At 37.4% G+C, this 24,167-nt stretch overlaps 1 protein-coding gene across 2 annotated transcripts; it reads left to right on the plus strand.

Moving 5' to 3' along the window:
• The first annotated feature begins 448 nt into the window (after positions 1 to 448).
• LOC128686795 (zinc finger FYVE domain-containing protein 21) lies at positions 449 to 19,380 on the plus strand. Of its 2 annotated transcripts, none has more exons than XM_053773880.2 (5): positions 449 to 593; positions 4,284 to 4,334; positions 5,111 to 5,279; positions 6,287 to 6,453; positions 11,551 to 19,380. In XM_053773880.2, exons 1-5 carry the CDS (start codon positions 465 to 467, stop codon positions 11,737 to 11,739), a joined length of 705 nt encoding a protein of 234 aa, XP_053629855.1. In that variant the 5' UTR covers positions 449 to 464; the 3' UTR covers positions 11,740 to 19,380. The 2 variants fall into 2 exon arrangements, with proteins under 2 accessions (XP_053629855.1, XP_053629865.1); XM_053773890.2 differs by having other exon boundaries at positions 11,588 to 19,380.
• Positions 19,381 to 24,167: the final 4,787 nt, after the last annotated feature.

The following is a 24,167-nucleotide window of genomic DNA, read 5'->3' on the forward strand; positions in this document are numbered from 1 at the left end:
TTATATATGTAGGCCTGTACCTAAATAAACTTATAAGGACCCCAATGGAAATAAATCACTTTGTCTGACGTTTTTTGGGTTATTCTAGGTAATATACACTATATATCATAATTGTACTTATGTGAACCATTGCCTAAATAAACTTACATAACAAGTGGCATTCTCAGAATAAGCAATTCTACGAAATTACATTATATTTACACCAAAGCTGCAACCAAATAAACTGCACACCTAACCGCTGTAACTACTTAATTTATAAGATAATAAATAATTAATACAATATAATACAATATAATATAATATAATATAATATAATATAATATAATATAATATAATATAATATAATATAATATAATATAATATAATATAATATAATATAATATAATATAATATAATGTAATATAATATATAATATAATGAGAGAAGTTGTTAGCCCAGCAGAGTGAAACAGAAGGTAAACAAACATGGCCAACACAACAACAACAGGCAAGAGGCTCGTCCGCTCGAAATCAGGGCTGAGAATTGTGCCTTTGAATGATTTCGACAAAAGTCCATTTGAGTTGAGAGAACCTGAGTGGATACCTGATAAGCTGGTAAGAGTTTGAGCAAAGAAATGTCGTTGTTTAAGGGGTTATGACACGGGAACTCCGAGTTTCAGATGTACACCCTGATGTATAGGTGTTTTATTTTATTGTTAGGAGTGGTTTCAACACTGATTTGGCTCGTTATAATGGATATAGTGATCTACACGAGGGATTATAATAGTAGTGATGGTTTGACGAGTTTTTGTCAGCTAGGAATTTGACAATTTTCTTGACAAGTGTTGTGACGTAGACAGAAGTCCTTGACAGGGTCGAGCCTTTACATCCTTTGCCCTTTCAAGATTTTTCTTTTTTTTCGTATAAATTTCCAAAGTTGCAAGCTACTAATGCTGTTTATTTTCTAAATACTGTAGAGGTACCATATTCTTACATTGCTAAGTGTCTTTATTGGATATTAATATGTTTTTAGGCGTATTATATGCATAATATACATTTTTTGTTGTTGTTGTGATGAGGGAACACAGGTGTTATGTAAAATATTATTTGCATTTCAACTAGGGTTACCCAACAAAGTCAAACACATGACTGTTGTTGCCTTAGTGAGTTATATTTCATCCTCTGGATAACCTTGTAATACAGCATCATGTTCTGTATATTGGGAGGATCTCGATCTGTTCTTCACTACTGACACAGTTTGTAGGTAAGTGATCCAGAGGACTTGTTTACTCAAAAGTTGTAGGGAATATAGTGTCAGACTTGGTTGGAATGAATATGTAAACAAATTCAGTTTTTTAGGAACAATCTTTGTATTTAAGCTGGATCTGTGTGTGTGTGTGTGTACTTACCTATTTGTATTCACCTATTTGTGGTTGCAGGAGTCGATTCATAGCTCCTGGCCCCGCCTCTTCACTGTTTGCTACTAGATCCTCTCTCTCCCTGCTCCATGAGCTTTATTAAACCTGTGTGTGTGTGTGTGTGTGCGTGTGCGTGTGTGTGTGTGTGTGTGTGTGTGTGTGTGTGTGTGTGCGTGTGCGTGTGTGTACGTACATACTCACCTAATTGGGGTTCCAGGGGTCGAGACTCAGCTCCTGGCCCTGCCTCTTTGCTGAGCACTACTAAGTCCTCCCTCTCCCTGCTCCATGAGCTTTATCATACCTCGTCTTAAAACTATGTATGGTTCCCGCTTCCACTACATCATTTGCCAGACTGTTCCACTTCCTAACAATTCTATGGCTGAAGAAATACTTCCTAACATCCCTTTGACTCATCTGAGTCTTCAGCTTCCAATTGTGACCCCTTGTTTCTGTGTCCCATCTCTGGAACATCCTGTCTCTGTCCACCTTGTCTATTCCACGCAGTACTTTGTTTGTCATTATCATGTCTCCCCTGACCCTCCTGTCCTCCAGTGTCATCAGACCGATTTCTCTTAACCTTTCTTCATAGGACATTCCCCTTACCTCTGAAACCAGCCTTGTTGCAAACCTTTGCACTTTCTCTAAATTCTTAATGTGTTTGACCAGGTGTGGGTTCCAAACTGGTACTGCATACTCCAGTATGGGCCTGACGTACACAGTGCATACAGTCTCGAATGATTCCTTGTGCGTGTATGTGTGTGTGTGTGTGTGTGTGTGTGTGTGTGTGTGTGTGTGTGTGTGTGTGTGTGTGTGTGTGTGTGTGTGTGTGTGATTGAGTGAGTGAGTGAAGTTTGTACTATCTTTTGCATAACTTTCCAAACTCCTCTGCCAATCTCTGCATCTTCTCTTCCAAGTCTCAGTATCAGTGTATCATCTGTGAACAACTTTGACAAATGCTACTTGAAATTAGATTCCATAATTTTTTGGACCCAGTTACTGACCAAACCCATCAATGTTTAACCTAATTGGCCAAGCAGGGGTGCAGTGGGGACACTAAGGGAACACTGTATCAACATCCAGGGTCCCAGGCTATTCAACATTTTACCAGAAGATATCCAAAATACGGCTGGAACAAGTGTAGAAGCCTTCAAGAGGAAATTGGACAAGTATCTTCACCACGTGCCAGATCAACCAGGCTGTGATGGATATGTGGGGCAGGGGTCTCCAGCAGCAACAGCCTGGTTGACCAGGCCAGCACCGGACGAGCCTGGCCCATGGCCCGGCTCAGAGAGTAGAGAAACTCTTGAAACTCTTCAAAGACAAAGAGAAAGCAGGTATATGGATTATCTTAGGGTAATTTTACATAATGTATTATTTTCTGTGTCAATTCTTTAAAGTTCATTGTAAAAAATTTGTATATTAGGTGTGTATGCAACACCTAAATAAAAATATACTTAGCCTATAGGTGATTCAATAGTATTTCTGATGTACTACTGTACTTCTCAGTCATAATGATTGCTTGGTGTATAGTATTGAGCCACTTGTTATTTCTGGGAGTAGGTATCAAGGATCTCTTAGATGTTTAACCCCTTGACTGTCACAACCCCCAATCCTGAGGTGTCTCCTGGTGTCGCAAAATTTCAAAAAAAAAAATTATTTTTTCATATGAAATTATAGAGAATCTTTTCACGATTGTAATGACACCAAAAAAAACGAAATTTGATGGAAAACTGACGGAATTACGCTCTCGCAAAGTTAGCGACCCTGGCGATATTTACAAATTGGCAATTTCGCCCACTTTGAGCCCTATTTTCGGCTAATTCCATTGTTCCAGTCAACGAAACTCATAGCTATTTCGTTAGAAGTCCGTTTTTTCTATCGATTGAGTACAAGAAACTGCCCATTTACTGAATTCAGCTACCCAATAATGTGGTCAGAAATTTGCAATTTGGCCAATTTCACGAAAATTAAAAAATATGACAATTTCAAAATAAGGTCCAGAATGAACAATGCAGACATTCCTGGCTCTAAAATAACATTTCCTTTGTTCATCAGTCACATCTCCAGGCCCCTCTGATATTACTCTTGCTTTCTATTTTGAATTTTTATTCAAACAAAAAGTAGAAGATTTACTGTTATGCAGAGTACTGCAATACTGTAATAATTGTACAGATAATGTCAACCCATTCATGACTGCATATTAGTTGGACATTTATTGGACAATGACGTCATTTGTTTACTTTTGAATATCGGCAACAATCAAACATTTCCCCTATTTTGAGCTCCATTTCCAGGTTCTTTTTATAGTAAAACCAATCAAAATCACCTCTGTTTTTATAATATGTTTTCCATTCTATCAAATGAGACCAAGAAAACGAGAATACAACCATAAATACTATACGAAAATAGACCACAAAGTCGGCATTTTAATTAAAAAAAACGGTCGGAGTTTTTTTCTCATTATGCACTGCGTGCTTCAGGATTTTTTTTATATGGTGCACACTGACCACACAGACCCATTCTCTCACATATGGGCCTACCAGCTTTCTCCTGCATGATTTGAAGCTGCTAGAATTTATGAGTATATGTATGTCAAACACGGTACCTCGTAAGACGTATATATACGACCAAAACAGTCAAAGGGTTAAATGCTGTATGACCCTTACAGGTTTAGCACTTTGTTATGAGTGTAATAATAATTATAATCACCTGTTTAATGATGTTGGGTATTGTGTGCTATTTCACTCCTTTTTAATATTTTGATGCAACTTCTAAGTATTTTTCCCCCTTTATAATACATTATCCTAGTGTGTTCATTTTCTGTGAGTAGTTTTTCTGTAGATGCAATACAACATATTTTACCAACAATGTACCATGTTTCTTTCAGAGTCCGACATGCATGGATTGCAAAGAAAAGTTTGACTTTTTAAAGAGAAGGGTAAGTGGAGTACAATACTTTTTCCTGAGTTTATATTGTATTGTAAAAAGTTTAATTGAGAGGGTAGTACAGTGAGATGGTTAGCCATAAGAAAGTTAGCTGATTTTTCTCAAATATTGCAGTCATTTGGCAGAAGTTTTTGTTATTATAAAGTATAATATGCAGCATAGTATCAGTTACATAAGTAATTTTTCCATATTAGGCATAGAGTGTAACACTTTTCAATTTTCATTTTATTCTTAGTATGCTCCTGGTGATTGAATTAAAATCTTATATGGTATACTTTCTGAGTTTTTCATGACCCATTTGTTCCACCTGCCTACTCTCCTCTTTCTTTGTTTCTTGATTTTTTTTATCTTCATTATTCACTCCATTCTAATTTACTTCAAAGTAAAAAAATCTCTTGCTTTGCTCATTTCATCAAACTTTTGCCACCAATTTTTCCCTTGGTGGCTAACATCATTAGCTAAATTCCCACAGAATCTCAATGCTTATTTCATTCTTAACCGTCATTTTTATTATCATGAAAAGCACTGAACACAGAGGCCATTCATTGCTACGACATGCACCTCTGAGCACTTTACTTAATTTCTCTTTCAGCATTTCTTTATACAGTTTATCTTTATCAACTTTTCAGCACTCCTACATATTCTTTTAAGAAATTACATCACAGGGTAGTCACCTGTATTGTAGTTCTGTTAACCCATCAAAATGTTTCAGTCTTGAATTTTGTAACAGAGTTGAAACTATGGTAATCAAGCCTCTTGATTTAACAGCATCACTGTCGTCGGTGTGGACGAGTCTGTTGTGCTTCCTGCTGCGAGACTCGTATTGCTTTGCCAAGAATGTGCTTTCTTGACCCAGTACGGGTGTGTACACCATGTGCAGAGACAACGTTAAGAGAAAACATCTTTTACAATAAAGACCTCAAGGCTCTGTTCACTGGTGAGCATGTTTGTACTTGTTATAATTATGGTAATCATTGATACTGCAGTCTTCTTAATGTTTATAATTCTTTGTCTTCATCAGTTGAGATGCCTGTGTATGTAAAAATATACACGTGGAGAATGAAAGAGTAGTGTGAATGGGTGTATTTTAGCTACAGGAGAATTGTATTCTGGTTGTCTCAGTTTCAATATTTATTGTGCATTTAACTTTTTAATATTGCCTCTATTGTATATGTACAAAGGAAAATTGAGTGAACCAGTCAGTCACTATGATAGACTGAATGTGCAAGGAAAAAGGGCAAACACAGCAAAGACAGGTGGAGGTAATGTTATGATTTGAAAGAGGTGTCAAAAAATAATGCATAAATGATGACTGTACTGTGTCCTTGAAGTGGTTTCTTAGCCCCACTTAATGGATTAGGCCCTTCAGAGGGGTTGCCTTAATGCTTGTGAAGGGCTCTTTTTCCAAGAAATTAAGTTACCATTTCCTCCCTTTGATCAAACCTGATTTCTTCTCATTTCCCAGGCACTGTCTGACCCTTATGGGCTTGTCACTTCTCTATGACTGTAATAATAGTAATAATTCATGGACTAGTTTAGTGTGTGCAGTTAGTCCAGTCAGTATGTAGTTTGATGTGGAACATATTTCAAAATAACTAAATTTGTGGCAATTTATTCAATATTCTTCACCAAACATTATATAAAAAATGGAGATGGTTCACTTTCTTTTTTGATCGTTAAGGGAAAATTACCGATTTGGACATTTTCTTTATTATTGCTGGAAATCGCATTATTTTCCATCATTATTGCTTTAGTTCTTGTTTTTCAATATGTTATGTTAAACATTTTTGCACACTGAGCATCCCACAGTTAATGAGTATTTGGCATCATGTGAAGTAGATAAAAACGTACATAGTGATATGATTTTTGTAAACTTGAGTGTGACAGTATTTTTCCTTGAACGTAACTTAGTCTTATAGTACTACATGATTAGTTTGTTCTCAGGAGCCATACTGTGCATGGCAAGTGATTCTGCAATGGATTTAGTGCAGTGCCATCTGTCGCCTGACCAACGATTCTTTGTTGTCTCTGGACCCTACAATGACTCTGCTCTACCCCTGTCTATACCCATGCACCGAATTACGGGTATCCAAGTGGGTGACCGCGACCAGGTGAGGCATCTAACTACAGATTACATTAGGTCATTATATCTGCTGTTTACAAGAAGTTTTTGTCACTGTGTCATAGAGAAAGGCATTTTTTTTTCTTTTTTTTAACAAGTCAGCCGTCTCCCACAGAGGCAGGGTGACCCAAAAAGAAAGAAAAATCCCCAAAAAGAAAATACTTTCATCATTCAACACTTTCACCTCACACATAATCACTGTTTTTGCAGAGGTGCTCAGAACACAACAGTTTAGAAGCATATACGTACAAAGATACACAACATATCCCTCCAAACTGCTAATATCCCGAACCCCTCCTTTATAGTGCAGGCATTGTACTTCCCAATTCCAGGACTCAAGTCTGGCTATATAAAAATAACTGGTTTCCCTGAATTATTATTTATTTTTTTTATTAGCACACTGGCCGATTCCCACTAAGGCAGGGTGGCCCGAAAAAGAAAAACTTTCACCATCATTCACTCCATCACTGTCTTGCCAGAAGGGTGCTTTACAGTACAGTTTTTAAACTGCAACATTAACACCCCTCCTTCAGAGTGCAGGCACTGTACTTCCCATCTCCAGGACTCAAGTCCGGCCTGCCGGTTTCCCTGAATCCCTTCGTAAATGTTACTTTGCTCACACTCCAACAGCACGTCAAGTATTAAAAACCATTTGTCTCCATTCACTCCTATCAAACACGCTCACGTATGCCCGCTGGAAGTCCAAGCCCCTCGCACACAAAACCTCCTTTACCCCCTCCCTCCAACCTTTCCTAGGCTGACCCCTACCCTGCCTTCCTTCCACTACAGACTGATACACTCTTGAAGTCATTCTGTTTCGCTCCATTCTCTCTACATGTTCGAACCACCTCAACAACCCTTACTCAGCCCTCTGGACAACAGTTTTGGCAATCCCGCACCTCCTCCTAACTTCCAAACTATGAATTCTCTGCATTATATTCACACCACACATTGCCCTCAGACATGACATCTCCACTGCCTCCAGCCTTCTCCTCGCTGCAACATTCATCACCCATGCTTCACACCCATATAAGAGCGTTGGTAAAACTATACTCTCATACATTCCCCTCTTTGCCTCCAGGGACAAAGTTCTTTGTCTCCACAGACTCCTAAGTATACCGCTCACCCTTTTCCCCTCATCAATTCTATGATTCACCTCATCTTTCATAGACCCATCCGCTGACACGTCCACCCCCAAATATCTGAATACATTCACCTCCTCCATACTCTCTCCCTCCAATCTGATATCCAATCTTTCATCACCTAATCTTTTTGTTATCCTCATAACCTTACTCTTTCCTGTATTCACTTTTAATTTTCTTCTTTTACATACCCTACCAAATTCATCCACCAACCTCTGCAACTTCTCTTCAGAATCTCCCAAGAGCACAGTGTCATCAGCAAAGAGCAACTGTGACAACTCCCACTTTATATGTGATTCTTTATCTTTTAACTCCATGCCTCTTGCCAAGACCCTCACATTTACTTCTCTTACTACCCCATCTATAAATATATTAAATAACCACGGTGACATCACACATCCCTGTCTAAGGCCTACTTTTACTGGGAAATAATCTCCCTCTTTCCTACATACTCTAACTTGAGCCTCACTATCCTCGTAAAAACTCTTCACTGCTTTCAGTAACCTACCTCTTATACCATACACCTGCAACATCTGCCACATTGCCCCCTATCCACCCTGTCATATGCCTTTTCCAAATCCATAAATGCCACAAAAACCTCTTTAGCCTCACTATCCTCTTATCTACCTGCAACATCTGCCACATTGCCCCCTATCCATACTGTTCACTTATATGTTTCACTGTAAACACCTGGTCCACACACCCCCTACCTTTCCTAAAGCCTCCTTATTCATCTGCTATCCTATTCTCCGTCTTACTCTTAATTCTTTCAATAATAACTCTACCATACACTTTACCAGGTATACTCAACAGACTTATCCCCCTATAATTTTTGCACTCTCTTTTGTCCCCTTTGCCTTTATACAAAGGAACTATGCATGCTCTCTGCCAATCCCTAGATACCTTACCCTCTTCCATACATTTATTAAATAATAGCACCAACCACTCCAAAACTATATCCTCACCTGCTTTTAACATTTCTATCTTTATCCCATCAATCCCAGCTGCCTTACCCCCTTTCATTTTACCTACTGCCTCACGAACTTCCCTCACACTCACAACTGACTCTTCCTCTCTCCTACAAGATGTTATTCCTCCTTGCCCTATACATGAAATCACAGCTTCCCTATCTTCATCAACATTTAACAATTCCTCAAAATATTCCCTCCATCTTCCCAATACCTCTAACTCTCCATTTAATAACTCTCCTCTCCTATTTTTAACTGACAAATCCATTTGTTCTCTAAGCTTCATCAACTTGTTAATCTCACTCCAAAACTTTTTCTTATTTTCAACAAAATCTGTTGATAACATCTCACCCACTCTCTCATTTGCTCTCTTTTTACATTGCTTCACCACTCTCTTAACCTCTCTCTTTTTCTCCATATACTCTTCCCTCCTTGCATCACTTCTACTTTGTAAAAACTTCTCATATGCTAACTTTTTCTCCCTTACTACTCTCTCTACATCATCATTCCACCAATCGCTCCTCTTCCCTCCCGCACCCACTTTTCTGTAACCACAAACTTCTGCTGAACACTCTAACACTACATTTTTAAACCTACCCCATACCTCTTTGACCCCATTGCCTATGCCTTCACTAAATATTACCCTGCTCACACTCCAATAGATCGTCAGGTCCCAAATACCATTCGTCTCCATTCACTCCTATCGAACACACTCATGCACGCCTGCTGGAAGTCCAAGCCCCTCGCCCACAAAACCTCCCTTACCCCTTCCTTCCAACCTTTTCAAGGACTCTATAAATTACTGAAACGAGTGATGAGCACATGTTAGTGTATAAAAAAAATGGTCATTTGTTTCTGCTAACTAAGATAGTTCTGTTTCAGTTGCATCTTTTACTATTATGAGACTGTTTGCTGTCTTCTTTAAACTTTGGGCTTATATTAGTATTTGTGGTCATGTCTTTTGCCTTTTTTACTTGCTTTTCAAATTCTTCACTTTGACCATAATTACCTACATTAAAGAGGCAAGATTGAAGTTAAATCAAATAGAAGAGAACCATATAATAAATAAGATAAGAATAAAGTGTATTTTGAAATCTTAATAAATGCAATCTATTTCATACTGGAATAATTTAGAGTTTCTCTAAAGCACTTCTTAAGGTTCAAGAATAGGATCTTTGTCGTCTAGAGTTCAGTCTTGTCTTGATGCCATTGAGAAGCTCTTCATCCAAGGAAGTGGACCTGATCTTGCCCTTGGATTAAACCTGATTGTTTCTCATTCCCTCATGTGCTGTATGACCCCTACGGCTTTAGCACAACCCACATGAATTCAGTAGTAATATAATTGAATCTGTCTTCTTTGTTTTATTCTTTCTTCAGATCACAGTTTACTGCATGCAGTGTTTATAATAACAGATTATTTTTGCTAAGTGGACCTAGATAACTTATATTGCATACTTCTCCTTCCTCGTAAACAATAACTATAGAAAAGTTGATGTACTTCTCTAGCTCACTCAAGTTGCATTTTAGTACAGTAAAGGATTTTGTCAATTCTTTTTGCACAAAAAAATATTATGCCAAAAATAGTATGATTTATTAACCTTTTCACTGTCAAGACCCCTGCTCACAAACTTGCTCTCAGTGTCGAAGAATTTAAAAAAATGTATATAGTATATTTTTTCTTATGAAATGATAGTCTTTTCCCAATGGTAATGACACCAAAAGTATGAAATTTGATGGAAAACATATGGAATTATACTCTCGCAAAGTTAGTGGTCTTGGCGATATATACGCATCAGGAATTTTGCCCACTTTGAGCCTTATTTTAGCCAGTTCTATTGTTCTAGTCCACTAAACTCATAGCTATTTTGCTAGAACTCCATTTATTCTATTGATTGAGTACAAGAAACTGCCCATTTACTGATTCAACTACCCAATAAAGTGATCAGAAATTGGTAATTTGGCCAATTTCATACACAATTCAAGTAAGGCCAGTTACAAAATAGGGGCCAGAATAAACAATGCAGACATTTCTAGCACTTAAATAACATTTTCTCTGTTCATTAGTCACATCTCCAGGCCCCTCTTATATTATGCTTGCTTTCCATTTTGAATTTTTATTCAAACAAAAAATAGAAGATTTACTGTTATGCAGACTACTGCATTATTGTAAAAATGGTAAAAATAATATCAGCACATTTGCGAAAGCATGTTAGACCCACCAGTTGAAGTGTATTGGACGTGTGGCATGATTTGTTTACTCATGAACATTGGCAAAAATTGAACGTTTCCACTATTTTGAGCTGTATAGTCCTTGTGGCTTAGCGCTTCTTTTTGATTATAATAATAATAATCCACTATTTTGAGCTCAGTTTCAAGGTATTGTACTTTTAGTTCGAAAACCATTCAAAATCATCTCTGTTTGTGTAATATGTCTTCCCTTCTATCAAATGAGACCAAGAAAACAAGTATACAACCATAAATACCATACGAAAATACACCGCAAAGTCGCTGTTTTAAACCAAAAACACGGTCGGAGTTTTTTTTTCTCATCATGCACTGCATACTGCAGGTTTTTTTTATACTGCGCACACTAAGCACTCAGAGCCATTTTCTCATATGTAGACCTACCAACTTTCTCCCGCAAGATTTTAAGCCACTAGAGTTTTGGCATAATATTACAGAACCGACACTGGCTTGCAAGCTGTAATATTACAGGGCCGACAGTGAAAGGGTTAATGTTTATGAAGAAATTTTAGAAAATACATATATATGAAAGGAAAATTAAAAACGTACGTGGTTTAAAAGCATGTAATCCTATTGATGTATGACTGAGTTAGTGTTTTTATTCAAATTTTATTTGTGTAAATATTTTGTGCATCCTGTGTCTTGTAGTATATATTAACTTTGATGTTGTTTTGCCTCCACTTTTCTTTAAGCAGTATTGTGGTACAGTACCTGCATTATTGATCTCCACAGAATGTGTCTGGCAATTGCTTGGTATCATCTCTCACAGTGCAGTACTGCTTGGCTGGAGAAGAAGAGAAGGAGGTTAGTCTGGCAGCTCCTCCAGATGCAAGTGCCTCTGCTTTTGCCTTCCTCACAGCACTTGAAAAAGCTATGTTTATGATGCAGGAGTCAAGGGCCGTCATTGGCACCGGAGAGTGAATGAAAAGGTAGAATTTTTTGTATGAGGTGAAATGCTAGAGTTGGTAATACTGTAGAGACAAGGGCAAAAGGTGTCATTTATATATTTAGATAGACTTTTAAGCTATGAAAAAATACTAAAAAGAATTTGATTTATGGAGTATTATCTAATGATGTGATTATAATGTGTTATCAAAAAAGACTTTGTATGTTGTTATCGAGAGAATTTTGCAATAATCAAGGGTGAGGTATATGACAAGATAAAGTAATATTCTTAGTAAAATAAATTTGATGGAAAGAATAGTGTGTAAAATTCAGATTATAAGAAGAGAAATTTAAGAGGATGACTAACTTATTGTGAGAAGGTGTAAGTAATTTACCTGTGCATAATGCCAGTTAGGACAAAACACTGCATCTTAAAATAGGAAAGACAAGACTAGAAAGGAGTTTTGAGGAGACAGAGATAAAAAATATGATGTTAGCACTTGCATAAATCAAACCCTAAGTTAAGGTATAAAGAATTGCAATAAGGTGTTATGATGCACTGTATTTGTTGTTATTCTTATAGAAATTGATGGAAAGTTGGTATAAAAAAAAATTTCCAAAGAGGAGGTGTGTAAAAAAGACTTGGGTTTAAAGTATAAAAGACATAAAATTCAGGGAAGATCAATGCTAAGTACCATTGAAGTGTCATGATAAATTTTGGAAACTAATCTTGCAAATTTTATATATACATGTATACTGCTTCAAGTAACCTTATATACTACTGTATATTCATTACCTGACTGTAACACATATTGATTGAACTATTATGGGCTATTTGTTTTTCAATTTAGGTAGCTATTGCTAATTTTATAATGTATTTCAAATTTTCAAAGTTTATTAATTCATCAGTATGTCCCATTGATGTATTATTACAAGTAGCTTACATTTTCTTCAGTGGTCCAAAATACAGTAATTCTGAATGGTGTAGAGTTCACTGATAATTTATCAGTCATGGGAAACTAGCCATAACAAACTTCTTTCTTCTTTCAACAAACTTGCCGTATCCCACTTAAGTAGGGCGGCCCAAAAAGAAAAACAAAAGTTTCTCTTTTGAACTTTAGTAATGTATACAAGAGAAGGAGTTACTAGCCCCTTGCTCCCAGCATTTTAGTAGCCTCTTACGATATGCATAGCTTACGGAGGAAGAATTCTGTTCCACTTCTCCATGGAGCCATAGTAAACACTTGATGATAATAATAATAATAATAATAATAATAGTAATAATAATTGTAGATAGTGGGTTGGTAGACAGCAACCACCCAGGGAGGTACTACCGTCCTGCCAAGTGAGTGTAAATCGGAATCCTGTAATTGTTTTACATGATGGTAGGATTGCTGGTGTCTTTTTTCTGTCTCGTAAACATGCAAGATTTCAGGTACGTCTTGCTACTTCTACTTACACTTAGGTCACACTACACATACATGTACAAGCATATATATACACACCCCTCTGGGTTTTCTTCTATTTTCTTTCAAGTTCTTGTTCTTGTTTATTTCCTCTTATCTCCATGGGGAAGTGGAACAGAATTCTTCCTCCGTAAGCCATGCATGTTGTAAGAGGCGACTAAAATGCCGGGAGCAAGGGGCTAGTAACTCCTTCTCCTGTATAAATTACTAAATTTAAAAAGAGAAACTTTTGTTTTTCTTTTTGGGCCACCCCGCCTCGGTGGGATACGGCTGGTGTGTTGAAAGAAGAAAGAATAACAATAATAATAATAATAATAATAATAATTTTTTTTAAGCATGCTGGCTGTCTCCCACTGAGGCAGGGTGACCCCAAAAAAATAACAATTTTAATAATAATAATAATAATTTGGCTTGCATATTAAGCCATAAATGCAACAACATCGATGAAGAATGAATACTAATGATTTTATTCAAGAATGACAGTATGATCACCAGGATCGTAAACTCTAGAGAAGAGATGTGCTGTCAACCAAGACTTGTGCTTTCAACCAATACTCGTACTTTCAACCAATACTTGAAAGCATCAGTAGATTCCTGACTCTTGACAGACACTTCTAATCTGTTGAGCCATCTAGGAGCTACATCAGTAAACTTTCTGCAAGTGATCTCTCCTTGACAGCATGAAGCTCAGCCTGAAAGGATTCATGGCAGCTGACAGGTACATTCCTAAGTCTGATGTAAAAAAGGTTCAAGAATGTCAGCAAGATTCTTGGGCTCATTAAACATAACTCTAAATGTTAATAAGCAGAATTCAAATTCAGTTCTTGCCTTGATCAGGAACCACTGTAGCTCATACGAGTAGGGACTAGTGGGAACACCAGTTGGGAGAAGAAATATCAGTCTACTTGCACGATTCAGTACAGACTGAAGTCTTTTAACAAGTTGCTAGGCAAACCTACAAACAAACAATTTCCAGTAATCAAGAGGAAATAAATGCATGGATAAAGAACAAGATACTCTGCTTATGAAGATATTTTCTGACTGCATAGTGGTTATGAATAGGAAATTGTAAGATTTAACAAGTTGGTTGATGTGCCCAATAAATGATAATGAAGAATCCAGGTAGACATCCAGGTTTCTAACTGATCCACATGCTGTAAACTGACAGTATCACACTCAAAGGCATCAAAAAATCTCCAGTCTTTACTCTCCTGAGGTTTTCCCTGACAATCAAAATCTCTGCCTTACCCTCATTTAATTTCAGTTTTGTACTTGTCATCCAAGTTTGAATATCCAGTAATAGAGAACTAAGACAAACTTTCTATTGTCAACATTTAGAACCCTGATGTAGACTTGTAAATTATCAGCATAAAAATGACAGTCAACCTCATGGGTATCCAAGAGTATGGCTAAACCACTAACATAAACTGTAAACAATACCAGTCCAAGAACAGAGCCATAAGGAATGCCATGAGGGCAAGAAGACAGATCAGATACAGAATAATTGACTACTATTGATATGACTGATCAGAATCAATTTCAGAAATGACAATACAGTATTGCTAAAGCCACAGTCAAAAAGATCACTCATCAGTAATCCATTACCAGTGGTAATAAATGCAGCACAGAGGTCCAAGAAATTTAGCAGCAGTAGATTTCCTGAACACATGTTCAGTGCCAAATCATTATAAACTGCACACAAAGTCTTCTCAGTTAAATGAAATGGCCTGTACACAGGTCTGTACTGGGTGGGCAGTAATGGTAATTGTGGTGAATAAAAAATAGATTGTTCTGCCATAATATTAATAGTAATGGACAAATCTGTAACCTACGGACTTTGTCCGTGTTTCCTGAATTGAATGGCAGAGCAGATTATATTTCTGTTTCCGAAGTCCATTATGCCAAAGGTTTACTGTAATTTATTTTTAAATTTAAAAGCTTGCCACTGGATACCTCAGCCTCAGTTTTATGTGGTGGATGTGCAGGATGTAGAAAGTAAACAGTACCTTTATGACCATAGATGTGTTTAAAGAGTGCATATCCATGAAAACAAATTTAAGACCAAGTTTGGAAATGCAAGCTGTATCTATAATTTATGGTTTACTGTGCCATGCTACAACCTTACATACCAACTTCCATTCCATTCTGAGTAAAAGTTCTGAACTATGTTAGTTTTCACTATGTTTTATATCTTTTGACAATGTTGTACTGTAGATCTGTTTTTTTTATTGTACATAAATTAAATTTTTGCAACAATGTTGTACTGTAGATCTGTTTTTTTTTATTGTACATAAATTCAATTTTTGCAAAGCTATTAATTTTTTTACAGGCAGAAACCAATTACAATAATTACTGTACTAACTAATGCTCTGAACTGTTTTTGTATTTTCTTCCTGGTAAATATTTTCTCTCATTGCAGGATTATTACCCTCTGTAACCCTCCATTTTGTCCTTGTCTGTATTTCATAAAGTTCACTACGGACACCATACCATGCCTTGTATGAAAACTTTTGCTAATGTACTGCAAATAGATCTTGTAATTGAATATATCAGGTATTAGAGAAAAGTAATTGTTCATTCACACAATCTCTGATAATATAAAGTTAGCAACAGCTTGTGGGTTTGTATCAACTGTTGTTGTGATCTGACTAAACACTCTTATGTATTGAGAGTTTGATAATTAGATTTTGAGATTATTTAAATGAATTAGGCACATGCTCTTATTATGTAGCACAATTTGTAGTATAATTCATAAAATATTAGATTTAAGTTCTCTGGAATAGGACAAAATTAATCCAACTTCTTTTGTGGTTAAAGAAGCAAGAGCAAACACTGAGGACATTTTATTTTTTGTGTTCTGGTCTGAGGACCTTGTTTACTCCATGCATACGTGGGTCATGAAAAACATAGGTTTATATAGGTACATGTGGAGTAAGCTGGACTTTAGCAAAGTTAGGTGAGCTGAAAATCTTGGGTAGCTTTAAAAACAGGTTATGTGAGTGAGAGGGGTTGTATTCGAGAAGAACCTGCCTGGTAAGGGCCACTAGGTCAGTGTTTTCTGATGGCTGTGTACCGAGGTTGATGGGTTTATACACATTCTGGATGCATGTGTGCCAACATGGTAGATGTGTTATAATTACCTGCTTTCTGCACTACCATATTTGTTGCCATCATCAGGGATTCTTTTAAACACTGTTGTCTTCTTACATCTTGCTCCCTGGTGACCAGCTGGACTTCAGATCACCTCATTAAATATTCCTTTGTGTCTCTGAATCATGGTGGCATTATTTTGGTCATCTCTGCTGCACTTGTATTAATGTTCATTGATCCTAAATGGATAGACTCCTACCAGTCTCCCCCATGTACTTCTTGTTTCAGTATCTATACAGGATAGTGAAGACACCAGCATTAGATACTGGGAACTTAGCAGTGGTTCACTTTCTGATGAGATCTTTGGTGGAGGTGGTTACTATTGTGGCCATTTTGATATTTTACTTGTTAAGTGCTCTGAAGGTGTTGTATGCCACATCACCACACTGATGATTAATACAGTATCTGAAGATGTAGTGTTCAAGATAGTCTCAGATTGTACTCTACAGTCATGGATGAATATGTGGTATAGTAAAGACATGTGGAGGTTTGTAGAAAGTGGACACATTCTTCCTCTGGGGTAGCAGGACTAGATATACAAAGAACTCTCTAATGAATCCAGTTACTTCTCTTCTCTTGTTGCATGTGTCATAGTGTGAGGAATATGAGGTTATCCTTGTTAGTGGGATTCCTGTACACTTTGAGAGGGCTTCACTGTCAGGTGTTCTGCATAGAAGGATGTCTAAGAGGGAGAGCAGACTATTTTTCTCAGGCTATTAAGATAAATATGTTATGGTGCTTGGAATCGTGGTGTGAAACTTTTCTGCCTCCAGGCACTGCATAATGATATTAGCTAGCATGGAGCTGAGGGGGCTACCCATTACCATGCCGAAATACTATAAGTTAAAATTGACTTACAGGTCAATCAAATCGATGAAGTTTTGTTGGGGCAGAGGGAGGTCATTGTCATCAGCTGTCTGTCTACATCAATGGCAATTGGAGTAGTAATGTTGGAAGAGAGAGATGTTCCATCAAAAAAAGCTGTGTGTTTATTCCCAATGTTGACACTTGAGAAAAACCATACCCCGGCCGGGATTGAACCCGCGGTCAGAGAGTCTCAAAACTCCAGCCCATCGCGTTAGCCACTAGACCAGCTAGCCACAATAAGATTCGTCCAACTAGGTCATTACGATTTCGTAAGTCATCTTGACACTTGAGATACAAGACAGGTCTCCTGAATGTTTCTAGCATGGCTAATGGTGCCCAGGGGCTTGGATAGATATTTGGCAAGGAGTCCTACCAGTCAGGACAGCCATCAAATGAACACAAGATTGGAGGAGCACTGGCAGTAGTCCTACTAGCCCTTGCTGGGCAGGTACCTTCTCAAATACATCCCTTCTCGCACATTTACTTTGTCTAACCTATTTTTAATGTTACCAAAAATTTTCAGCGCACCTGATCTCACTGAAGTTCAGCTTGTTTTACATGTACCTTTTCCTATATGAACTTAGGACCCATGTATGTTTGGAGTGAACAAGGTCAGAGGACTGAAACATATCCATAATATAATGTCCTCAATGCTTTCTCATTTGTCTTTAAACACAACTTGTCAGAATCATAAATATATATAATTTTTTTTCAACAAACCGATTGCCTCATCTGGACTTATTTTGCTATTTGTATAGATCTGTGTATTGCTGCTAATAATTATGCTGTATAACTTTTGCTTTGTCATATTTTATGAAGATCTTTATCTGTTTAAGTTATATGAAGTATTAATAGGTTTATTGGCCTTATTCTTTGAGGATTTAATGCATCAGTTCTACTCACTTGCAGATAAGATAGTCAGGGAAGAATTGTGGTTGTGAAATAGAAAAGACTTGTAGTACATTTTTGTGTTACACAAATAACCCGCACATAAAAGAGAGAAGCTTACGACGACGTTTCGGTCCGACTTGGACCATTTACAAAGTCACACAAGTCACACTTTGTAAATGGTCCAAGTCGGACCGAAACGTCGTTGTAAGCTTCTCTCTTTTATGTGCGGGTTATTTGTGTATCGTTCCAGTCACGGTATTGTGCCTTTTTTTGTTATTTTCTGTGTTAACACAATAGCTTGTTGCACCAGTTTTCAAGATGAAAGTAAGTATCTTGTTAAAATTCCATTATTTTCATCAACAATTTGAGACCTATAGCTCAAGTTATTTTCTTCTAATGTGTATGGATATCTTCCCTGCATTTGGAAGCTGTGATTAGAATTGCCTTTGGTACAAAGTCTATAATCTGGAGCCCTTCAAGAGGAGGTACCTTGATGGTGATGAAATGGTACTGATCCAAGGAATTGGAGCTATCCTACCCTTGGATCAAATCTGATTTATCTCCATTTTCCCAGGCTCTGTACAACTCTTATGGGTGTAGCACTTGCCCATGAATATAATTTAATCTGGAGGATAGCAAATTTAATTCTGATTATTTCTCCAGGTGATATATTTTGTACATAGTGTTCATTCAAGTTTTATTTTTTAGTCTAAGACACTGTATACTGTACCTTTCATGCCATTGCAAAATATAGACCTCACTAAGAGTTTGGATGAGGTACTGTTGAGTTGTAAATATAGTGTACCATTGCCACTGCTTTTTAGTGAGAAAAATTTATAAGGTCAATTGCAGTATATTAAGCATTTCTTGTTACATATATGTTATTCAAAATTAAAGTATTATCTTTTTTTATTATTGCAAGGTCACAGGACTGTACAGGTCTCCCTCAACATTCGCGTTTTCAACTTTCGCGGGCCTCACACATTCGCGAATTCCCAACCGCCAAATTCCCAGCCTCCAAATTCCCAGCCGCCAAATCATATTTAAGTTTCCCTCCACCTGCGAGTCCCTACTACCCTCCCTCCGACCCCCGCAACTGGCAGCCAGCCCTCCCACCAGTGTGGTGAGTGTTTTGTTTGTTCATTATTTGCTATTAAACTACAGTATAAATAATGTAAACCCATCCATGACTGCATATTGGAATGGCTATTCGGACAGGTATTGGATGGTGACATCATGTGTTTACTCTTGAACACAGCAAAGAATCAAACATTTCTGCTACTGCTAATAACAACAATAGTAATAATAATAATAATAATAATAATAATAATAATAATAAATACGACAGAATTGAAGAAGGAAATTGTACAAAAATAGGAGGGAGTGATTGGCACATGGTCAGTGTGGCTTTGTTTATGCTGGAGTGAGCATTAGTCTCCGTGCTCTTCCAAACATTTCACAATAATTCATTATGTTTGGTGCTTGTAGATTGAGTGCGACTGGAGTGGTAGAGGCAGTGGTTGAGGAAGCGGTTGAGGGAGTGGGTGAGGCAGTGGGTGAGGTAGTGGGTGAGACAGTGGTTGAGGCAGTGGGTGAGGTAGTGGTTGAGGCAGCAGGTGAGCCAGTGGTTGAGGCAGCAGGTGAGGCAGTGGTTGAGGCAGTGGGTGAGGCAGTGGTTGAGGCAGTGGGTGAGGCAGTGATTGAGGCAGTGGTTGAGGCAGTGGGCGAGGCAACAGTTGAGACAGTGGGTGAGGCAATGGGTGAGGCAGTGGTTGAGGCAGTGGTTGAGGCAGTGGTTGAGGCAGTGGTATTTAATAACATACATGTTATTAATAATATGTATTATTATTATTTATAACATATTATTAACTACCAGTGCCTCAACTGCTGCCTCTACCATTGCCTAAACCGCTGCCTCTACCAGTGCCTCAACCGCTGCCTCACCCACTGCCTCACCCACTGCCTCACCCACTGCCTCACCCACTGCCTCACCCAATGCCTCACCCACTGCTTTAACCACTGCTTCAACCACTGCCGCACCCATTGCCTCACCCACTGCCTCAACCACTGCCTCTACCACTCCAGTCACACTCAATCTACAAGCATCAAACACAATGAATTATTGTGAAATGTTTGGAAGAGCACGGAGACTAATGCTCACTCCAGCATAAACAAAGCCAAACTGACGATGTGTAAATCACTCCCTCGTATTTTTGTACAATTTCCTTCTTCAATTCTATCGTATTTATTATTATTATTATTATTATTATTATTATTATTATTATTATTATTATTATTATTATTATTATTATTATTATTATTATTATTACTATTGTTGTTATTAGCAGTAGCAGAAATGTTTGATTCTTTGCTGTGTTCAAGAGTAAACACATGATGTCACCATCCAATACCTGTCCAAATAGCCATTCCAATATGCAGTCATGAATGGAGTTACATTATTTATACTGCAGTTTAATAGCAAATAATGAACAAACAAAACACTCACCACACTGGTGGGAGAGCTGGCTGCCAGTTGCGGGGGTTGGAGGGAGGGTAGTAGGGACTCGCAGTGGTTGAGGAAGCGGTGGAGGCAGTGGTGGAGGCAGTGGTATTTAATAACATACATGTTATTAAACTATAACATGTATGTCTTTAGTACAATTTACGACGTTTTCATGTATTTTATGATTGTTCATGGTTCAACAAGTTAAGGAAGCAGTATTGTATTATATTTCCCTACAATATTTTGGGGCACCAAACATTCGCGATTTTTCAACATTCGCGAGGCTCTTGATCCCCTAACCCTCGCGAATGTTGAGGGAGACCTGTACTATAGAGAAATTTTTTTACAAAATTTAAATTGCATACTGTTCTTCCCAGTGTGGCTTCCTTTGCAATATAAACCAGAAATATTTTTCTATGTGAATTTCCTTTGCAGTTTGGGTTAAAAATAGGGTGACTTTTAGGGTTCATTAATCCTTTCAGTGTCAGTCCCATTATATCATGGCTTTGAAGCCAGTGTCAGTCCCGTAGTGACGCCATGAGCTCAGCTCACTCATTTAAGCTGTGAGCGGTAAATTTGGGCCTAGATATGAGAGAATGGGTATATGCGGTGAGTGTGCACCATATAAAAAAATCCTGCAGTACGCAGCTGCAACCGTGTTTTTGGTTTAACCTTTAAACTGTCCAAACGTAGATCTACGTCCACGTGTGGGGGGCTCCGAACGTAGATATACGTTTTTTTTTTCTTTTGCATGTTTTCAAATGGGGAAAATCAAGGTCGGAGCGCTACGCACGTGAACGTAGATCTACGTTTGGACAGTTTAAGGGTTAAAACAGCAACTTTGTGGTGTATTTTTGTATGATTTTTATGGCTGTATTCTAGGCTTTTTGGTCTCATTTGATAGAATGGAAAATATATTACAGAAATAAAGATGATTTTGATTAGTTTCAGGACTGAAAGTAACTTGAAATTGAGCTCAAAGTAGCAGAAATATTTGATTTTTACAGATATTCCAGAGTACACAGATAACATCACTTTTCCAGTACACATCCAACTGGCCAGTCTGATACATTTAGAAATACACAAACATTATTTATACAATTATTACAATAATGCAGTAGTCTGAATAAAAGTAAATTTTCTATTTTTTGTGTAAATAAATATTGAAAATGGAAAACAAATGTAATATAAGAGGGGCCTGGAGACATGACAAAGGAGCAGAGAAAATGTTTATTTAGTGTCAGGAATATCTATATTGTTTATTCTGGACCCTATTATCAAATTGGCAATTGTTGAATTTTATGTGAAATTGGCTAAATTACCAATTTCTGATCACTTTAATGGGTAGTTCAAATAGGTAAATGGGGGGGTTCTTGTACTCATTTGATAGAATAGAAGGAACACTAGTGAAATAGCTATAATGTTGGTTGACTGGAACAATGAAATTGGCAAAAAATAGAGTGTAAAGTGGGCGAAATTGCTGATGCGTATCTCCGAGACTGCCTTCGGAAAAAGATTCTGTCATTTCATAAGATAAAATCATTTTTTTTTTTAAATTGTTTGACCCTGTGAGCAAGTTTGCGAGCAGGGGTCACAACACTGAAAGGGTTAATTACTATCTTTGTATGTAGTGTAGTCTTCTCAGGAAATGTAATGCAACATTGTACTGAGGATGCAGTAAGTATGTACAGTGGACCCCCGCCTTACGATATAATTTCATTCCAGAAGTATGTTCAGGTGCCGTTACCGAACGAATTTGTTCCCATAAGGAATATTGTGAATTAGATTAGTCCGTTTCAGACCCCCAAAAATACATGTACAAAAGCACTTAGATAAATACACTTACATAATTGGTCGCATTGGAAGCTGATCGTAAGGCGGGGGTCCACTGTACATGTATATATGTTGCAGCATTCTAATACAGTGTGTTAACTAGTGTTGCTGTACTCATTATAAACTCCTGAATAATTTTTTTAGATATTTTAATCTGTGAAAAGTAGTGTCTTGTCACATGTATATTATATTTTATGTTATATTATATTTTTTTTAGTTTTTAAATTTTGGAATTTGAAAAAAAGCTGTTAAGGTATGCGAGCTCAACACTGAAATGATCTGACTCACGAAATCATCATTGCCATTATCATCATCATCAGATTAGCACTAACCCATAAGGGCCATACAGTGCTGCAAGGGTTCTAGCCCCATAAAATAGCAAAACATTCTTGAGAGTAAACCTTCGATTTAACGGACTTTGAAGGAAGGAGTAGGTGGTCTGTAGTGGTGAATGTGGTGGATAGAGAGGAGGTTGTTTGGCAGTGATCATAATGGTAACAAACAATTCTATAACGGATGGACTTTGTTGTTTCCAAATTGACCGACCCAACAGTTTTTTCTTGTATTTCCAAAGTATGTTAAATCGAGGTTCGCTCAAATGAGATCTGTTAAATTGAGGTTCATTAAAGTGAGATTTGTTAAATTGACATCCTAAATCAAGGGTTTACTGTACCACTTGTAAACTGTACAACATGCCACAAGATCACAGTGTTGGCCCTTGTTTAGTGCCAGGATCTCTGTGCCAAATTTGTGAACTAAGTTACAGTTGCAAGACTCTCTTAGAACTATATTATATTTATTTGATAGGGAGGGGAAGTGACAAACCCATAAAGGGTCAAAAAGTGCCTTGGAAAATGGGAGGCAATCAGATTTGAGCCAAGGAAAGGGAGAGTATCTCTAATTCTTTGGATCAAGAGCTCTTCACTGGCATCAAGGCACCTTCCCTGAAGGGTCCAGCAGCTATAGCTGTTCACCGTACAAATGTTATTTTTTAAGTTTGTTTATCAGCTCTAATACAAGTGCAGCACACTGTTCTTCCAAACAGGATTATTTCAGCTTTTTTTTTTTCCATTTAACTGGTAATGTGTACAGAATATTTTCTAGTGAATTTTAGCATTTTTTATACATGAATAGATTTTTCACTTTTAGTGTTGGGAATTATTGCTTTCAACATTCTCATATTTGCATAAATAGTAGAAAACCTCAGAATGTTGATATAGTAGTTGTTTTATATGTCTACCACTAAGTGTGTTGGAAAAAATGTTAAACAGTTGACAATTTTAGTAAGGTACAGTAGGTGTAATGAAGAAAAGGTAGGTGCAGAGAAGGATTTTATTGTGACAGTGTTTCACTGTATTTAGAGCTTTATCAATAACTTGGCATAACTCTACACTGGGTGAAACATTGTTTTAATAACAGCTTCCTCTGCACCTGTGTATTTCCTTCATTAGTGTTGGTGGTACACTGCTATATTGACAGTAGGAGTTGTTGTTGCTGTAGAGACTAGAAATATGTGCTCATGAATTTGTACACTAACAGTGTTTCTTTTTTTCTTAACACTAGCCATCTCCTACCGAGATAGGGTGATCTGAAAAAGATCATTATCACTCAGTCTGTCTTGCCAGAAGCATGCTGACATCACAGTTCAAATGGCCTTCTGTACTGCAACCTCTTCATCCTCCCCTCCCCTATCCCTCCTCATTATCTGTACACTCTCTAGCTCACCTTTCTCCCAATAGTTGCTTATATCTTAC

Source organism: Cherax quadricarinatus, chromosome 1 (assembly GCF_038502225.1).
Source record: "Cherax quadricarinatus isolate ZL_2023a chromosome 1, ASM3850222v1, whole genome shotgun sequence".
NCBI lineage: Eukaryota > Metazoa > Arthropoda > Malacostraca > Decapoda > Parastacidae > Cherax > Cherax quadricarinatus.

Bases quoted from the DNA above. Each gene is read 5' to 3' on its own strand.
- LOC128686795 (XM_053773880.2), top strand. From the start codon at position 465: ATGGCCAACACAACAACAACAGGCAAGAGGCTCGTCCGCTCGAAATCA. The intron at 4,335-5,110 runs GTAAGTGGAGTA...TTGATTTAACAG, and splicing joins TTGACTTTTTAAAGAGAAGG to CATCACTGTCGTCGGTGTGG. The intron at 6,454-11,550 runs GTGAGGCATCTA...TGATCTCCACAG, and splicing joins AAGTGGGTGACCGCGACCAG to AATGTGTCTGGCAATTGCTT.